The sequence below is a fragment of the Plenodomus lingam genome (genome assembly GCF_022343315.1).
Source record: "Plenodomus lingam strain CAN1 chromosome Unknown contig_9, whole genome shotgun sequence".
NCBI classification, from domain to species: Eukaryota; Fungi; Ascomycota; class Dothideomycetes; order Pleosporales; family Leptosphaeriaceae; genus Plenodomus; species Plenodomus lingam.
Window position 1 is genome coordinate 391,956 of NW_027093973.1, and position 17,524 is coordinate 409,479.

At 47.2% G+C, this 17,524-nt stretch overlaps 9 protein-coding genes across 9 annotated transcripts; 3 read left to right on the forward strand and 6 right to left on the reverse strand.

Moving 5' to 3' along the window:
• Positions 1 to 11: 11 nt before the first annotated feature.
• On the reverse strand, positions 12 to 1,685 carry IAQ61_010649 (uncharacterized protein; the record flags this gene model as incomplete). Its single annotated transcript, XM_066098868.1, has 3 exons — positions 12 to 760; positions 809 to 1,504; positions 1,553 to 1,685. 3 exons carry the CDS (start codon positions 1,683 to 1,685, stop codon positions 12 to 14), a joined length of 1,578 nt encoding a protein of 525 aa, XP_065951026.1.
• Positions 1,686 to 1,756: 71 nt separating this feature from the next.
• Positions 1,757 to 2,050, forward strand: IAQ61_010650 (uncharacterized protein; the record flags this gene model as incomplete). Its single annotated transcript, XM_066098869.1, has 1 exon — positions 1,757 to 2,050. One exon carries the CDS (start codon positions 1,757 to 1,759, stop codon positions 2,048 to 2,050), a length of 294 nt encoding a protein of 97 aa, XP_065951027.1.
• Positions 2,051 to 2,086: 36 nt separating this feature from the next.
• IAQ61_010651 (uncharacterized protein) lies at positions 2,087 to 4,293 on the reverse strand (the record flags this gene model as incomplete). Its single annotated transcript, XM_066098870.1, has 5 exons — positions 2,087 to 2,170; positions 2,225 to 2,526; positions 2,584 to 3,790; positions 3,952 to 3,968; positions 4,263 to 4,293. 5 exons carry the CDS (start codon positions 4,291 to 4,293, stop codon positions 2,087 to 2,089), a joined length of 1,641 nt encoding a protein of 546 aa, XP_065951028.1.
• An 874-nt stretch (positions 4,294 to 5,167) lies between these two features.
• On the forward strand, positions 5,168 to 6,918 carry IAQ61_010652 (uncharacterized protein; the record flags this gene model as incomplete). The annotated part of the gene is made up of 3 exons (XM_066098871.1): positions 5,168 to 5,327; positions 5,409 to 5,863; positions 5,923 to 6,918. 3 exons carry the CDS (start codon positions 5,168 to 5,170, stop codon positions 6,916 to 6,918), a joined length of 1,611 nt encoding a protein of 536 aa, XP_065951029.1.
• Positions 6,919 to 8,934: 2,016 nt separating this feature from the next.
• Positions 8,935 to 10,269, reverse strand: IAQ61_010653 (uncharacterized protein; the record flags this gene model as incomplete). The annotated part of the gene is made up of 1 exon (XM_003834610.1): positions 8,935 to 10,269. One exon carries the CDS (start codon positions 10,267 to 10,269, stop codon positions 8,935 to 8,937), a length of 1,335 nt encoding a protein of 444 aa, XP_003834658.1.
• Positions 10,270 to 10,782: 513 nt separating this feature from the next.
• On the reverse strand, positions 10,783 to 11,184 carry IAQ61_010654 (uncharacterized protein; the record flags this gene model as incomplete). The annotated part of the gene is made up of 1 exon (XM_066098872.1): positions 10,783 to 11,184. The coding sequence occupies one exon, from the start codon at positions 11,182 to 11,184 to the stop codon at positions 10,783 to 10,785; it is 402 nt and encodes a 133-aa protein (XP_065951030.1).
• Positions 11,185 to 11,481: 297 nt separating this feature from the next.
• Positions 11,482 to 11,748, forward strand: IAQ61_010655 (uncharacterized protein; the record flags this gene model as incomplete). The annotated part of the gene is made up of 1 exon (XM_066098873.1): positions 11,482 to 11,748. The coding sequence occupies one exon, from the start codon at positions 11,482 to 11,484 to the stop codon at positions 11,746 to 11,748; it is 267 nt and encodes an 88-aa protein (XP_065951031.1).
• Positions 11,749 to 12,523: 775 nt separating this feature from the next.
• Positions 12,524 to 13,761, reverse strand: IAQ61_010656 (uncharacterized protein). Its single transcript, XM_003834612.2, has 2 exons — positions 12,787 to 13,761; positions 12,524 to 12,734 (listed from the first exon to the last, which is right to left on the reverse strand). Exons 1-2 carry the CDS (start codon positions 13,588 to 13,590, stop codon positions 12,582 to 12,584), a joined length of 957 nt encoding a protein of 318 aa, XP_003834660.2. The 5' UTR covers positions 13,591 to 13,761; the 3' UTR covers positions 12,524 to 12,581.
• A 2,942-nt stretch (positions 13,762 to 16,703) lies between these two features.
• IAQ61_010657 (uncharacterized protein) lies at positions 16,704 to 17,387 on the reverse strand (the record flags this gene model as incomplete). The annotated part of the gene is made up of 2 exons (XM_003834613.2): positions 17,311 to 17,387; positions 16,704 to 17,258 (listed from the first exon to the last, which is right to left on the reverse strand). The coding sequence occupies exons 1-2, from the start codon at positions 17,359 to 17,361 to the stop codon at positions 16,704 to 16,706; spliced, it is 606 nt and encodes a 201-aa protein (XP_003834661.1). The 5' UTR covers positions 17,362 to 17,387.
• Between the last annotated feature and the right edge of the window lie 137 nt (positions 17,388 to 17,524).

The following is a 17,524-nucleotide window of genomic DNA, read 5'->3' on the forward strand; positions in this document are numbered from 1 at the left end:
GAGACTTCGATTCACCACTGAGGCCTCGCTTCCCGCTGTAACATCAGCCATCCTTGCGCATCGTGCGGCAGCTTGCACGGCACAAGCGGACAAGTGCCCAACTTGTGCTTGAGCGAACACCTCCACCGCGCACATGGCGTGTCACGCTCCCCGCAGCTCCGACACTTGGCATGTGCGTCGCACGTCAGATTGTTGGCATAGCATTCAGAGCACGAGACGACGTTCTTGGGCAGCTTGGTGTTTGCATGCGGGACAACCAGGTGTGCGGCTCCAGTCAGGGCGTCGCCATTGTTGGAGACGCGCATGACTCTGGCTTCGCTGATCTTGAGATGCTGCTCGGCCATCTTGAGTTGGGAACGCTGGCGATCGCACAGACTTGTTTTTTCGCGCAGCTGTTGCTCGAGCTCCTCTCTCTTGTCCTTGCAGAGACGAGCGCGGAGGTCCTCGACTTCGTCTTCAAGCTGTGTGACTCTGAGCTGCTCTTCTAGAATCTTTTGGCGGAGATCCGTGTTAATCCTCTCGCGCTTGGTCAGCTTTTCCACGAGGTTTTCTTCTCGCGCTGCCTGGTTGCTTGTATTGAGCCGGGCTCGGCTCGCTGCATCGCGTTCTGATGTCACCTGTGCGAGAGTGGCTTGGACTTCACGAAGAGTATTCCGGATTTGTTCGAGCTCTTGGTCTTTGCAGGTTGTTACCTCTTCAAGAGCTTTCGCATGTTGATCATGAACTGACGATAGCGTGTCACGCAGGTAATCACGCTCTCCTGTGTAATAGTTAGCGACTGCAATGAGTAAAGAGGAGTTCAATCTACCAATGATGGAGCTAATCGCCTGTGCTTCAGTTTCGACTTTGATGAGCTTGAGCTGGAGATCGTCAATTTCAAGCTGCTGAGTCTTGATCTTCAATTCCTTCTCGCTTAAAGCACGACCCATATCTGCCTTTTGTGTGCGGTTGGCCTCATTCTGATACTTGAGGAGTCCCACTCGTGTGCCAACCTCATCATCTTCACCTCGAGAATTCTTCAGCTGTTTTTCGAGCTTCTGAACTTTTGTCTGTAGCTCAAGCTTGTCCTTCTCCAAACTTTCAAGAGCCCTGCAAAGACTGTCATAGACATGTTTAGCTAGACGAACGACCGGCTGTGCTTCAGATAAGAACGGTGATGCAGTACGACTACCGGAATCGGCCGGTGTCAGCAGATCTTTGGGCCCGAAGTCTACAGGTGATTCAAGCCCGGGTATGAACAAAGGCGACTGATACCGCGGCAAAGTCGTATGACTGTGATCCGCAGTCCCAGTACCGTTGATGGTGACCTTCTTGAATTGCTCAAAGAGTGAGTCGAGTCGCTGCATGCTAAACTCACAGTCTCGAGTGGTCTCTGGAGAGCGCTTTGCAGAATCGACTTCTTCTCGTTCTAGGAAATCTGCAGCCGACTCGGGTGCTTTGAATGGCGTTGTGCCAGGTTTTGCTGGGCTGCTCGCAGTGGTTTTACGGCTCGTGGACTGCAAGTCTAGAATTTGTTGGCGTATGCCTGCCAAAACAAAATCAAACAACTCACGTTCGGAAGCGAACGGTAACTGGGGCTTTGGAGGATGTTGCAAAGTTGGCCTGTAGGGCTTCTTTGCCTTCATCAGACTTGTAAGGTCTGAGAAGCTGTCTGGCTGCGTTGGCTTTGAGCTCCGTCCAGCCATCTTGTGGCGAATGGTCTCAAGATGATTGCAACCGAAGAAGGGTTGATAGTAAAGAGGGTAGGTGGGAAAGAATGTTGAAGCTGCCAGAGAAGAATTGCAATCACGTTGTTATGATGCCAAGCCCGATACCCAAAGTGAAGGAAGGAGCGGGGGACACGACACCACGCGGTGAGATTTGGGGATGTAAAGGAGAAGTTCTAGCTCAATGTTTTGCAGGTGATATCGCATCAAGAGACCAGATTTACAACTCTCCATATCAAACCAGTAGGATTAAACTTTGTTGCGGCTTCAGCTTTTATAGAGATACTGCTAACCCTCGTTACATGCTGGCATCTCAGCGCAGTTTGAAAGCCATGAATCCATAAGTGGCAATATCGAGAAGCCCACAGCACGATCCTCGATCATCTCTCGAATCTCCTAAGCTCCCACATTCTCAGTGGTGGGTATACAAGCGCTGCCCATGCAAACCCAACGAAGTTGCCCATCTGGTGCTCATTAGTTTCAGTATTCAAGCACTTGCAGCAGAATTCTCCACTCACGTCAGCTCCATATGTTCCCACCTGTTTAGCCAGCGGCCCAATGTACCAAACTTGCGCCATGCACATGATTGCGCCTATCCATCCAACTACGAAGGCGATCAAAGCCGCGATGCCCAGAGGCAATTTGTTCTTCTGGTTCCAAACCTCCCACTTAAATCCAGTCTTGCGGCGGAAGATCAAGTGCTCTTCTAATGTGATTGCGATCCAGACAGATACCCAGTAGCCCATGAGCGCGAGAAAATTTGTGAAGATTTCCGCTAGGTGAGCACGGCCAGCCAGGGCACAAACTGTGTAGATAACCACTGTTTTGTAAAGGTTCAAGTTAGAGGAGACTCGTGGTTTATGCAATGAACACTTACCACCGACAGTGTTCCAGATCACTCTTGGTATAGCACCTGCCCACCGTCCGAGGATTTGCGCATCGATGCCCGATGAGTAAGTTGGCACAATGAGATTTGCGACGAGGCCGAGAGCGACGACGACACCGCAGAAAGATCCAAATGCGCCGAGAGGCTTGTATGCTTCGACGATGAGAGCGCCTTGGGAGACACCGTAGGCTGCTTCCCATTCAGCGTTAATTAGTGTACCACATGCCAGGCCGATACCGAGAACGAAGGCGAATGTGAAGCTACACATCAAACCAAGCATGGTCATGACGAAGATTCTCCACGATGCTGCGTGTGTTGGATAATACACAAAGTAATCCGCGGATCCACCACCATACGTAATAGCCGCTGCCAGACATAGGCCGAAGAAGCTAATGCGATTACCAGTTGGTGTATCTGGATTCTCATCACCATGCGAATGGGAGGAGATGTTGAATTGTGAGCCAGCAACGCCTGCCAAAATGCAGAGCACAATGAGTTGGGGTAGCCATGCCCAGCGCTCGTAGTAGTGGAAGATGTGGTAGCCGAACGTCGTAATACCCCAGGCGATGACAGCGACGATAATGATGCCCACCACAATGGACATGGTGTTGCCAGAGACCGCGGACAGGATCTGACCAGCGACCACGCAGTCAATCATACCGTACCCCAATAAGACGATAATATTGAGAATGACCACAATCTTGGATGGCCACCAACCCATAATGTATCGCGAGAAGATCATGGTTCTATTTCCGCTCTTGGGGCCGAAAGTCGCAATGTAGGCCACGACTAGGCAGCCCACAAATGCACCAAACACGCTGAGAAGGCATGCATCCAGGAACCCGAGGGCGAAGACGACAGGACCTAGCATACCGAGTGTGATGTTGTTCGCGGCTAGATTGACAGAGAACCACATGATGGAGACTTGCGAGTAGCCCAGCAAATGCAGATCCTGTCGCTCGTCTGGCTCAACGCGCTGGATGCCACGCGCTTCCAGATTGTATGCAACGAGCTGCCTCTCAAAGGCCTTCCACGCTTGCTGCATTCGGCCCATGGCCGTCCCATCATCATTACGCATCGTTGCTTGTTCGTCGGTAGGCAATCGTGGATCACCTGGCGCATCCGGTGCGAAGATGGTTTTCGAGAAATCTCCGACATTTGACATGTCATGTCGATCCGTAGCTTCCATTGTATCGACCTAAAGCCATCAGTAGCAGCCTCGGGGGGAGGGAAAGCAAAGCATGAAGTCCTTTCGCAGCCTTTAAGCTGATCAAGTTCAGACCGTATCTCTCAGATCGCCGCCATCCCAAGAGATGACAGACGAACACCGGTCTCATGCAATTTGCGATCAAAAGATACCTTGATCGGCTGGGGTTCTGCTACTCAGCTGCAACTTGGCTTGTTTTCTTGCCATACTTCCAGGTTCGGGTCAAGGTAACAGGTCAGTATCGGTCAATGGCGTGATCTTGAGGATGCAAAGAGGCTTTGAAGATGTCAATTGATGAATGAAAAGGGAACGGCTGCAGATTGTCAAGAAATATCGACGGAAAATTGTGATGGACCATCTAGTACCTACCGTATTGACCCCGCCCGCGCCTGGGCCGTCCTTATCCTGGACTTCATCCCGCGCACTTGTAACTATCGTTTGATAAGTTGAATTACACACTTACTTGCCATCAATTTTCTGATAAGAAAATCCATGTGATCTGTCCGTTTGCCTAAAGCTCTCGATAGTATATGAGTGTAATACCTGCTGATCGCATCTCTGGTCGTAGTGGCTTCAATCCAGTCGTGCATGTTCTAGTGATGTGACGTTAGGCGCGCCACATAGAGTAGGCATCTTGCCCTTCCAGTTCGTTGGAATAGGTAGCAGCTTCGCACGGGACTCCGATGGCCAATCATGGGAGCCAGCCATCGAAGGCCAAAGGGAATTTCAGCGCGACGACACCCGGCGAGACTAGGCATGGCTTAAGAGAGTGTGTGTGTACAGTCGCGTCTATCGGAATGATGCTGATGTCGCATCTGGATTACCTACGGTACCGTACCTGTAAGAGCCTAAATCAAGAGCTCTGTTTAGGGTTTAGGTAACTAATGTTCCTTGTCCAGCATATGCATACGACTTTTTCCGCGTCCAGAGACAATGATGGACGGATCTGCCCTTACCTTCCAACCCAACCCATCAACGGACTATATTATAACCATAGTCTCAGCCAGAAATCAAGGTTACATGCATATATGCAGGTATGGAGCCAGTAATCCACCATCTGTACACAGTAGATCCATCGCTCCTTTTTTTATGGGGTACATGGATGTACGATCCCGGGAGATCGCCGTATTTTGATTCCCATGCGACTGCTACCCATGTTACACTTACGCTTGTTCAAGGAACGCGAGTTTCATTGTTTCATTCCCAATGTAGTGCAGTGCAGATGTGGGAAGGTTGTTCTTGTAGTTGCTTGCACAGGGTAGCTCTGCAGTGGAGCAACCGCAGGTCGAAAAGCATAAGTACCTCGCAGGTGCATATCCTCAATCATGCTTTTCCATTGCTTCATCAATCAATTTCTGCACCTTCAGGATGGCGTTGAGCAGATTTATCTTCCTGGCTGTGAGCCTACTGCCGCTATCGACCCTTGCAGCACCCGCGCTGAGCGTGAGCCATGACAACAACAGTACTTGTCAAAGGACAAAGGTTGCGATAATAGGTGCTGGTGTTGCAGGAATAACTGCGGCAGTGCGTATTGCCTTTTCCCATGACATAACTTTCTATAGACTAGAAACTCCATGATGGAAATGCTGCTAACATCATATTCAGCAAGCACTGTCGAACCAATCAGTTACCGATTTCCTAATCCTGGAGTATAACAATGGCATAGGCGGTCGCATGCGAAACACCAAGTTTGGCGCTGATGCCAACGGCAACCCTTATACTATCGAATTGGGCGCCAACTGGATCTCTGGATTGGGAGAAACTCTGAACGGCCCTGAGAACCCGGTCTGGACATTCTCAAAGCAGGTGAACTTGTCAGCTCCAAATTCGGATGACTCTTCCATTGCAACTTATAACGAAACGGGTGCCGTCGACTTCACCAACATCATCGAGGAGTATGAGGAATATTGGGCTGTCTTCGAAAAAAATGCTGGCAGAATCCTGAAAGAGAACCTGCAGGATCGTTCATTCCGTGCCGGTCTATGGCAGAGTGGATGGCGAACTAAAGGGGATGCTGCGCGTAAGGCTGTCGATTTCTGGATGTGGGACTGGGAAACTGCTCAGGTATGATGCCCTTTCGTGTGAACATGCTATGAACTATATGTAAATACTGAAGTCGTCAGACACCAGAAGAATCTAGCTTCGTATACGGAATCGTTGGTCACAATCTAACGTACTATGGATTCTCCGAACTCAGCAACTTTTGCACCGATCAGAGAGGATTCAACGAATGGCTGCGTGGTCAAGCAAGAAAATTCCTCAAACCAAACGATCCTCGACTATTACTCAACACAATCGTCACAAACGTCACTTATTCTGATGACGGTGTCACCATCCTCAACGAAGACGGTTCCTGCATTGAAGCCGACTATGCAATCTCCACCGTGTCACTCGGTGTGCTCCAAAACGACGCCATCACATTCGAGCCTGCTTTACCCGAGTGGAAACAGGATGCCATCGCCACATTCAGCATGGGCACGTATACAAAGATGTTCTTCCAATTCAATGAAACTTTCTGGCCCACCGACAAGCAATTTTTCCTCTACGCGGATCCCACTACGCGAGGCTACTACACCATCTGGCAGAGTCTCTCCACCGACGGCTTCCTCCCAGGCTCCAACATCCTCTTCGCCACCCTCGTCGACGAGCAATCCGCCCGCGTCGAAGCCCAAAACAACGAGACCACAAAAGCAGAAGCAATGGCCGTCCTCCGCAACATGTTTCCCGACATCAACGTCCCCGAACCCACAGCTTTCTACTACCCAAGATGGGGCCAGGTGCCCTGGAGCTACGGTTCCTACTCTAACTGGCCCGCCGGCACGACACTAGAAATGCACCAGAACCTGCGCGCGAACGTGGATAGACTGTATTTTGCCGGTGAGGCTCAGAGCGCAGAGTACTTTGGCTTTTTGCATGGTGCGTGGTTTGAAGGACAGGAGGTTGGACAGCGCATTGCGGGGCAGATTAGTAAGCAGTGCGTGAATGTGGAGGGTGGATGTGGGAATTATATTAATTATGAGGTTTTGCATGGTACGACGGGCTTTGAGGAAGTCAATGCGTTGAATGGATTGGGCGCGGACCCGTTCTTTGTAGCAGATCGTGGAAGCGAGTACCGGTAATGGTAGGAAATGTGCTGACATGATTTGTCTTACAATCTAGACGTCTCATGCTTGAACCAGCGTACTCAATTTAGTCGCCGCTGTAAGAATTAATTAATGTAACTTCTACTTACACAGAGACTACTGCTTGCTAACATCTATCTCTTCGTAACAGCCTATATTGTAGCTGGTGGGCCAAGATTCTCATTCTAGAAAAGCCATTAGCGGCCCATCCGCTTCTGAGGTTCCTAATGAACTTCCACGGTTTCCCAGATTCGGTTGCCTGCATGTACTTCTGATATTCTTTGGATATCTAAACTAAAATGCCTCTCTCTTTCACATACGGCCATCATCTGTGCCAAGCACCATAACTTATCAGCAACGCTGATTAACATCGGTTTAAGCGACGAAATGCACTACAGTAAAAAATTGTTTACTATAGAATGGTACGCTAGGGGTTTACTATATAGGTATAAACTAACCTTATATATACCTATAAATAGGTTTAAAGTAGTAGTTTACTTTTATTATAGGTAGTTTAAATTAAGTATAAAAAGTAGTTTTATATCTATTATATACTATAATACCTAACTAAGACTAAAAGAGGTAGAGAAGATTAGCTTTACGCTATACGTATATATAATATAATAATAAGTTATAATATTTTTACTAATAGGAGGTAGTAATAATAGAGGTAGTAATAGAGGTAGTAGTACACTATAGTATAAAACTAGTTTATAGTAGCTATATTTATCTAAAGTAGACTAAGAAGTAGTTAAGGTAAAAGAAGTAAACCTAAATAAGGTTTATTATACTACATATTCTATAAAAGTAAACTACTTTTATTTCTACTTCTATTAATCTACTAGTATTAGTAATAACTAGTTTCCTACTAACTATTTAAGTATTTTACCCCTCCTTTCTTTAATCTTCTTTACTACCTCTATTACTACCTCTACTACTACCTCTACTACCACCTCTACTACTACCTCTACTACCTCTACTACCTCCACCACCTCCACCACCTCTATTACTACCTCTACCACCTCTATTACTACCTCTACTACCTCTAATACCTCTACTACTACCTCTATCACCACCTCTACTACTACCTCTACTACTACCTCTACCACCTCTACCACCTCTATTACCACCTCTATCACTACCTTTATTACTACCTCTACTACTACCTCTACTACTACCTCTATTATTACTACCTCCTATTAGTAAAAATATTATAACTTATTATTATGTTATATATACGTATAGCGTAAAGCTAATCTTCTCTACCCCTTTTAGTCTTAGTTAGGTATTATAGTATATAATAGATATAAAACTACTTTTTATACTTAATTTAAACTACCTATAATAAAAGTAAACTACTACTTTAAACCTATTTATAGGTATATATAAGGTTAGTTTATACCTATATAGTAAACCCCTAGCGTACTATTCTATAGTAAACAAATTTTTTACTATAGTAGTAATAATAGAGGTAGTAGAGGTAGTAGAGGTAGTAGTAGAGGTGGTAATAGAGGTAGTAGTAGAGGTAGTAGAGGTAGTAGAGGTAGTGATAGAGGTAGTGATAGAGGTAGTAATAGAGGTAGTAGAGGTGGTAGAGGTAGTAGAGGTAGTAGTAGAGGTAGTAATAGAGGTGGTAGAGGTAGTAATAGAGGTGGTGGAGGTGGTGGAGGTAGTAGAGGTAGTAGAGGTAGTAGTAGAGGTGGTGGTAGAGGTAGTAGTAGAGGTAGTAATAGAGGTAGTAAAGAAGATTAAAGAAAGGAGGGGTAAAATACTTAAATAGTTAGTAGGAAACTAGTTATTACTAATACTAGTAGATTAATAGAAGTAGAAATAAAAGTAGTTTACTTTTATAGAATATATAGTATAATAAACCTTATTTAGGTTTACTTCTTCTACCTAAACAGCTTCTTAGTCTACTTTAGATAAATATGGCTACTGTAGACCGGTTTTGTACCGTAGTGACCACCTTGTCCAGACTCAATACAAGGGTAAATTGATGTCGTGGTAAGCCTTTTATAGAATCTTCGAGCATTCGCTATCGTATGTCTGCAACTGCTGCATCTTCATCTTAACGAAGGGCTCTAAGCCTTCACGCGCATCTTCATCCAATTGCTCAATACCTGTACCACTCTCTCTTAAACAATTGTCAAAGAAGACTTCGACATCAAATGGCTTTCGAGCCGCGTAATCGAACCAGAAACGCTTTGTTGCCCACGACTCACGCATGAGGCTCGAAAGACGCTGCGCATTATCTGCACCATTTCTAGACTTCTCACTGCGTTCCATGACTTGCAAGAAGTGCTCCAAGCGAGGCTCATAAGCCTCCACGAAGCTTTCAATGGTATGGTCTCGTAGCAGATATGAATCGGGTCCGACCAGCAGTAACCACCACGGCGGGTCGGATGCGAACTGACTAGGCATGGCGTTTGTAAACTCGAGATCAAGCACGGCCTTGATGCGGAGAGTTTCCGGGTCCACGAGGATGTTTTGGGGTCGGAAGTCGTCACAGAAGAGTTTAAATGGGCCGCGGTCATCAACAGAGTGCTTGTCCAATGACTTTGCATACAGAAGACGGGAGACGTATCGATCGCGAGCCTCAGATGGACTACCACAGATGTTACGCTGGGTCCAGAGGTGGGTCTTGTGCTCATGCATAAGACAGCGGAAGTACTCGGCCGTGGATGCAAATGTCGTTGAGGGAAACTCGTCTACGGGAAAGAAAGCTGTAGTTGCTAGCTCGTTCATGGTGTAGGTCAGCGGCCTTCCTGTTACGGACCAAGAGCCTGAAGAAGCCTCTTTTGAAATGGCCCCAATGCTAGCGAAGTCGAAACTATACAGTTGCAGCATGATGTCAGCGATCTGAGCATACACGGTATCTAGTATTTGCCTGTTGATGTTTGGGTCCAAGTAGAGGCACTTTGGATGAGCAGGATCTTTTAGGATATCAGAAAGGTGGGAACCTTGCACAAATTCTGAAATCATAAAAGGTCCAAGCTGTTGTGGACTATCTTCGGTTAAGCCCCAGCTGATGAGACGAGGAACAGGTATCGTGGTATTCTCCTGGAGGAATTGAACGACTTGGACCTCGTTGCGTATTTTCTCGTCACGAAACGTCGTGTGTCCAGGGCCTGGAAATCGTATCACAACATCTGGGGTTCCGTCATCGTACATGATTTGCAGGCAGAAGTTGAAGGAGCCTTGGAACCAATCTAGGACTTCAGCTCCACCTCCTGGCCAACGACTAGCGACGAAGGAGGCAATCTCTTCTTTTGCATCGAGCACCTTTGTTTTCCACTCGTCCCACTGGTCATCCCCAAGTCTCTCGGCCATCTCGTCAAATAAAGTCATGTTGGGAGTATGCGTGAAACTATCGTAGGTGCTGCGAATGTCAAAGAAATCGAGGTGTAAGCAACAATGCCGCGTGAAACAATACGTGCATTTAAGCCGTCCAAATAAGTCTAGGAGTAAACAGTAACGTGATCAGCACTCCTCTTATGATGTGGAATGCCAGCCGACCCGTGGGCATTGTGTCAGTGCGCCAGCTGTGCCGCTCGTAATATGATGCGGAGAGTCGCCCATCCCTGCATGCACTTCCGTTGTCCAACACGTGATAAAAACTTCAGCCTCTCGTTTAGAGTCTCATTAACACAAAGATTTTGTATGGCCATGTAGCTATCTTTTGACCAAATGAACAACATAAGCCTATAATTGTAAAAAAAAAGCTACTAAGTAAAAAATCTTCCTATAAGTTTCTCGTCTTGAAAGAGATTGTGTGTAAATGCCTATGTAACAAGAGACTTAGGAAGTGTATATGTGTTCTAATGCATACATCGTAAATGTTTTTTGTGGTAAACCTCATTACTACTGTTTCAACGCCCTGTACGGTAAAGCAAAATTGTGCCCTGAATTCCAATTCGCAACCTGTCCCCATCCACCTAAGCAGTTTTCTTGTGGCATGGGTACTTCTTGCTCTAGAAAAACTGGCATCGATGACACCCCGGGCAATGCAGTAGAACAATGAGCTAAAGCTAGCCTTTCAAGAACTGTCATTGTCTTGAAATTTACAATGTTTGCATAGCAGGCCCGTAATCGTTTCAGCCTTCGTTTCCGCTTTCTCAAGCTTAACGTCTCCTCCACAATACTAAACCTTAATTTTCTCCCCTCAATCCCCAGTATATCTTTATTAACTAACTCGCCATAGCGAATCTTTAAGCTCTTTAGCTCCTCTGATATTTTGCCTATTGCTAATAGTTGTTCCTGCATTACTAACCTCTCTATTACTATATTGCCCTTAGTCGCTATTAGCTATAGGTATACCGTTCTGCTATCGTCAACAGATGGCGATAACAGCAAATATAGTAGTGGCTGCGAGGCAGATGGAGTATGGAAGGATAAGGTTCAATGGGTTGGCGAATGAGTACGTGGTGTGGTAGGTGGTGGTGGTGGTGGTTACAGGTACCATGTCCCAGCATGTTCCAAGGAAAGGGCGGAGAGGGTGATATTTGTTAGGACGTTGTTAAGGAAGTCTTCTGTGATACTCAAATCGGTCCCGAGGCTAAAATGGGTCTTGGTGGCGAAATTTTCGAACTCCTGCTGGAACCGAGCTGTCTGAAAGACGGTTCCTTTCAGAAGATCTACATACCAATTATTTTCAGCAATGACATGGCATATGTAAATATGAAATTTACCACTATAATTCGGAGGATTATACGGACCTATGACTTTCAAGAGGATCGAGACGGCAGAGACTTGGGATCGTCTAAGATTGCTGGTATCAGTGGGCGTGCCGTCCAGGCTTCGGGCACGAAGGTAATGCCCAAGAGCTGAAAGCAGAGCTGAGCAAAGTCAAAAGCGTTCACCTACATTTATAAGTACACTGACCCGCAAACAGGAGCTTATGATCATCCCCACACATTTCCAACGGCTTGCATGATGGGAGAATATAGACCGCGCATCTTTTGCATCGCGTACGCTGCTCGGCTTCGATAGCGCAAGAGAAGTTGAAGGTGTTGTTTCAACATCGTTTTCAGCGTGATTTATGACGGCGGTTGCGTCCTGATCATGTCCTGGAGAAATGCGGTGCAATTGATTTGGAGAGAGCAGTCCAGGGCTTTCGCTAGAATGGCTGCTGATGTGTCCGCCCGAAGAGGTCGAGTTCGATCTCGAGATAGTTCCGTAGGTACCTTGGCCAGGAATAAGAGACATCGTGACAAACTTTTTATATTAAGATGAACAAATAATGGTGCAAAAGAAAAGAAACAGAACTAACCCTAGTATACAATGTAATAGTGTCTTAAGTCGGGCAGGCACAACATCATTGGGAAGATATGAACCTGTGGTGCAGCTACTGGTAGGCGTTTGTGAAGGCTGCTATTTGTCTGTCCAAAGCTAGTCGTGATACAGAGTGTAGCAGGCAAACAGCCTGTCAGATCACGCCCACGCCGTATCACAGTTAGACAGACGTCCAGACACGAGCTGTGCTGTACGTGCGCTACCTGACGTACGTGACCATGCAACTAAACTGCTAACCATTTCTGTGGCGACTTTCCCCCTAGGCAGGACGCAAGACGGTCTTTGGTCAAGATAATGATCTTCAGTGTTAAATTGCCTGGAAAAGTTTTTTCGAAAATAGAGGTTCAATTGCCTTCCAAAGGTGCTAATTAATCATGACTGACAGTAGGATCCCAGGCACAAGGCTCATAAACTCCGGTGTTGAGACTCTTCATATCTTCCTCCGCCAGCTCAAAGTCGAAGACTTGTGCATTCTGCTCAATGCGAGATTTGGTGACCGACTTGGGTAATGGGATGAACCCCTAAATGTGAGTGTGAGTAGAAAATTGATATCAGAGCCGTTGCTATGCCTACCATTTGTAAACTCCAGCGGATTAGTATCTGCGCGGGTGTCTTATTGTACTTCTTCACCAGAGGTGCCAGCAACGGATCATCGTTCTTAGTTGCTCTGACAATAGGACAGTATGCCTCACAGAGTACACCTCTTTGCTTACACCAGTCAACGATATCTGGTCTTGCAAGCCAAGGATGTAGCTCGATCTGATTGATGCTGATCACACCTCCTTTGCCCTTGTGTTCTTTTGCATCCGTCTCCTTGATCCACGCCTCGAGCTCCTCTAGATGGTGTACACCATAGTTTGAAACACCAATTGATCGGATCTTGCCAGCTTCTACACCCTCTACGAGAGCCTTCCAAGCACCAAGGCGGTTTTCCTTGCCACCGTACGGGCTGTGCAGCAGGTATAGATCAACGTAGCTAAAGCCTGTGATTTTCAGTGTGTTATCGATGTGTTCCTTTGCAGTCTCGTATCGCATGTCTTTTGGTGGGATTTTAGTGGTGAAAAACAGTTCTTCTCGCGGCACTTTGGACACTTTCATGCCTTCTGCGGAGGGTCCTTCATTTCGATAAGCCACAGCCGAATCCACATGACGGTAGCCATGATTGATCGCATGAGAAACAACCTCTCTCGCTATATCTGCAGGTGTCTGATACACACCGTATCCAAGGACGGGTATCTCATACCCGGAGGGCATGCGGTATTTGGAGTCGATCGTAAGCTTGGCCATGATCGATGATGACGTGTGGAAGGGTCGAGGGGGACTAGGGGATGGAAGTTGTGAACGAAGCTTCGTTAATCTCCCGAGTATTGTTCGCATTGAGTTATACTTCCAAGTTCGAAGGACAGCCGCTGAAGGTTGATCTGGTAGCCGCGTCTGCGCGCGGAGTTAAGCCGCCGGCCGGTGTGGAGACACGGATGACTACCATACCGGTAAGGCACGAGAAGCTACTTACCCAATGAAGCTAGTCGGGACATTATCATTCATTCATTCATTCATTCACTCTGTACACAACACCTGACGTGCGTCCTCATGTTTATCATCATTCCCATACCAAAACCCAGCCATCCAGGCTAAACAAGATCCCCGCCTATTAAAATGCCAAGAAAACTTTCGCCGGGATATTGCTCGGAATCTCGCACCACCGATCGTTCACCATGACTCCCTTTCGCAAATTGAAATGTCGCTAGAGCTACGCCAGTGCTATTCAGCTGAATGGGCAATTGCCACCTTTCGAAGCGGATCGCGCGTGACGTGAATACAGTTGTATCAGCCTGCTTTTTTTTTTCAAATATGGCTGGACATCCCAAAGGGGTAAATTAGTGTCAAATCTGCTGATCTCTGGGATTACACCAAATTACTGAACGTGCTCGCCGGATAAACTATTCGCGCTTACCCTATACAGGGATGTCATAACAGTGCCATAACAGTACAAGTAGTCTTCACCTTTTGATTCTTCTTCTCAGCACTTGCTTGATCGATGCAAGCATACCTACCTAGTCTTGACCTCATGATTCGCCCATACGTTCGCTAGGTGCCCTCGCAGACTTCACCTGCATGGATCCCAATGGCACGGGCTTGTCAGCACTAGAACCGCAATAGAAGCGTGGAACATCGAACCACAGAGGCATATGGTGGGGCCACTCCGCGTTCAGTGCTTTCTGGATAAATGCACTGCACGTTTACTATTCGAGAACTCCGATCTTGAAACATCATAAAGCCCCATGTAGGCCGACCGCACGGTTCGATGCTCTTCAATCATGCATCGCAAGTAAACCGATAGACTGGCACGCGGGACTCTAAGATTCCACCCCTGAGGAGTGCAGATATTGTCGATGCTGGCCGATGACATCTCCAGCCACCTGTGCTATGCCAATTGCCAAAACGCGTGGAAGGTACGCAATCTCAACTTGATCTCTATGGCATACAAATAGGTAGATTTGTACTACGGCTGATAGCGCAATTCATTGGCCCAGTTATTGTAGTTCACGTCTTTGACTAGTTACACCGCAGTAAGCTATGGGGTCTGCAGGCTGACATAGGCTTGCAGCTGGTTTTCCCGAGGTCTGCTCCAGTTTTTACTTTGCCAATCAGGGCCTGGATGAAGATGTGCAATTCAACAATATTATCAGTATTAATCCCTAGGTTGTTCTCTAGGATCACATGTGCCTTAAACAGGAAACACTTTACATACTCAAAAGAGAGTGCAGATTTTGAAACATCATCCCGGCTACACCAGGGCTATAGCTTTTACTTACTTTAGTAGGAAGAAAAGACTTTGTAGTTCATGATCATTGATGACTGTGTTCCCCTCCGATCCAGGTTCTGCCGACAGCAAAGGAGACGTGGATCCTTCACATCGAAGACGTCGGCTTAGCACTCCGATCGACCATGCTAGGGCGGATCAAAGAACCAGCCAATGATACTGCATTGACGGGCATATAAGAAGATTCGGAAATTGCCTTTCGAAACTATCATTGGCTTCTCCTGTCGGAAAAACAATCCAAATGTCGGAGGACGCCCGTCAACACCTTACCAAGCTGCGTCTAGCCACTAGCGAAAATCCAGGTACTGAATATGCAGTGCATGCCATGCGTGGAGAGCGCATCATCGACTTGGAAATCCTTGAATGAGGGATAAATGGCCCAAACAGCTGACTACAGCTTTCAAGAGGACATATGCCATATGATCTACCTTACAATCCACTATTGGAGAATGTTTGACGCTGGCCTATCTACCGGTACCTGCCCTTGTGAAATTCCCATCCAGACTTCAGTCCGATAAGTCACCAAAGGTCCGAACGGTCCGAAAAGAGTGCTTCCAAGAGGTCACCCGGTCCTCTTCGGGGGCCGGCACCATATCACAAGCATTCGTAAGCTTACTAGTGCTTGTGACACATCTTCTCAGCACTGAACAAGCCTTCGAAGACTTTGAAGCGAACCGAATACCGCAAAACGTGGACATATAAACTCGAAAAGACTACTAAGAGAAATCGATTTGCTTTTTGGTAATTTGCCGGTCTCAGTACGGCTTTGCTACGTGGTCTGGACTTTCGCCATGCCAGTGAGATCGGCATGGAACGTATCATGATCTGATTTTGCAACCTGCTGATCCTTAGGCTCATTGAACCATCATCTTCTTGTTCCTCACTGGGTAGCGGAACATCTCTTCCGATCAGAACAGGAGAAAGGTCTCGATATAGATCACATACTTGTGAGCTTTCCATCGCTTGTGAGGCCCCGCGGATGGATGAGCCCTATGGTATGCCCATGCTCTTTTTGGACACGACATCGACATTGCTCTGAGGTAAAGTCCCAGATCTATCTACCTATGAGAAGTCCATGTAATAACCATGGCCTAGTGATGAGGACATGCGGTGTGAAAGTGTTTCAGCATCCGCCGAAGCGATGCGCGGTCGTGTGAATGCTGCAAGGATGTGTGAAGGGGTTCAACATTGGTCTTGTGCTCACTGAAAGTAGCAAATGCGAAAATGACTTTGAAACTGATGCCGAAGCATCATTTCCTAAGTAGACGTTCAAATTTTTTCTAGTCAAGGTACGTTCTGTGAAAACAACGCGCAGGACTGGTACATAATTCATACCCAGCACTACCAACCCGCCCTCCTGGGAGTCTAGACCTTCTACAACACCAGCATCTCATTGCTGATCGAACAGTCACCTCTCCTTCCTCTTGCCCTTACTTTGAGCGCCACAGATTCACAATCCTTCCGCCGGTCAGCATGAAAAAAGGATAATATCCAATGTCAGAGTTCCCCTAATACCTATGCCCGTTCCAAGGCTCGTAAAGTGACATCATACCGTCGTGCAAGTCTGCCGCCTCGTAGGGGATCTTCGCAAGGTCTAAGAATCTCACATGATCTAGCAGATAAGCATATAACGTAAAAATCACCCGCACCTGCTCTTAGCGAACTCCTATCCCACACGCCCCAAACATGAACGGTCAGCAAAAACGGGAACCCGGGAACTGGAGTCACAATTGTGGTCTCGTGACGCTGCAACGCTGCAGATAGTTGGGGGCCAATCCAAGGCGCGGGCAACGCCCCTTCCTGAGGTGAGATTTTGCGGGGTTTTGCTTTTGGGTTTAAGCCTTGGGAGGTATTGTGACCACTTGGTGATCTGGATAGTCGACTGCTTCGCGGGGGATAGTGACACGGGAGCCGTTGCGAAATGTAAGGCAGCAGAGTGGCACTTTGAGGCGGTTGTGGGACAGTTTGATTTGATTGTTGGTGCAAGTGGGCTTAGTAGGCCATTGCGGTTTGCAATGCATGGTAGATCTCGGGATCTGCCTTGTGGCGGATGCCCCTTGTGGCGCTTCTTGTCAGACACAGTGTGACTCTGCCTGCACGGTGCGGTTTCCAGAGATGTCAGTGAGCATCGACAGATGCTAGAGGGTGAAGTGTGCACCATGAGTGGCGCATTGGCTTCGATGACCCCTTCATTCCTGTCAAAAGAAGGATCATCATATGCCTAATCTTCCAAGGAGTCACAGTACTAGAGGCAGTGAAGTTGGAGTAGGTACATGTGAACGCGCAGGCGAAGCGATGATGTCGCTTGTTGCGAAGATGCGCATCAAAAATATGTGAGCCGCGCGGCTAACTTGGCACAGTATTCTTGCGCCTTGAGGAGAACAAAGCACGGCGGGGCCTCTGAAACGGCGGAAAACCGATATACTGTTGATTGCGGCGTGGTGACTTGCATATTGCGGCGCAGGCAACCACAGGCCACATAGTGTG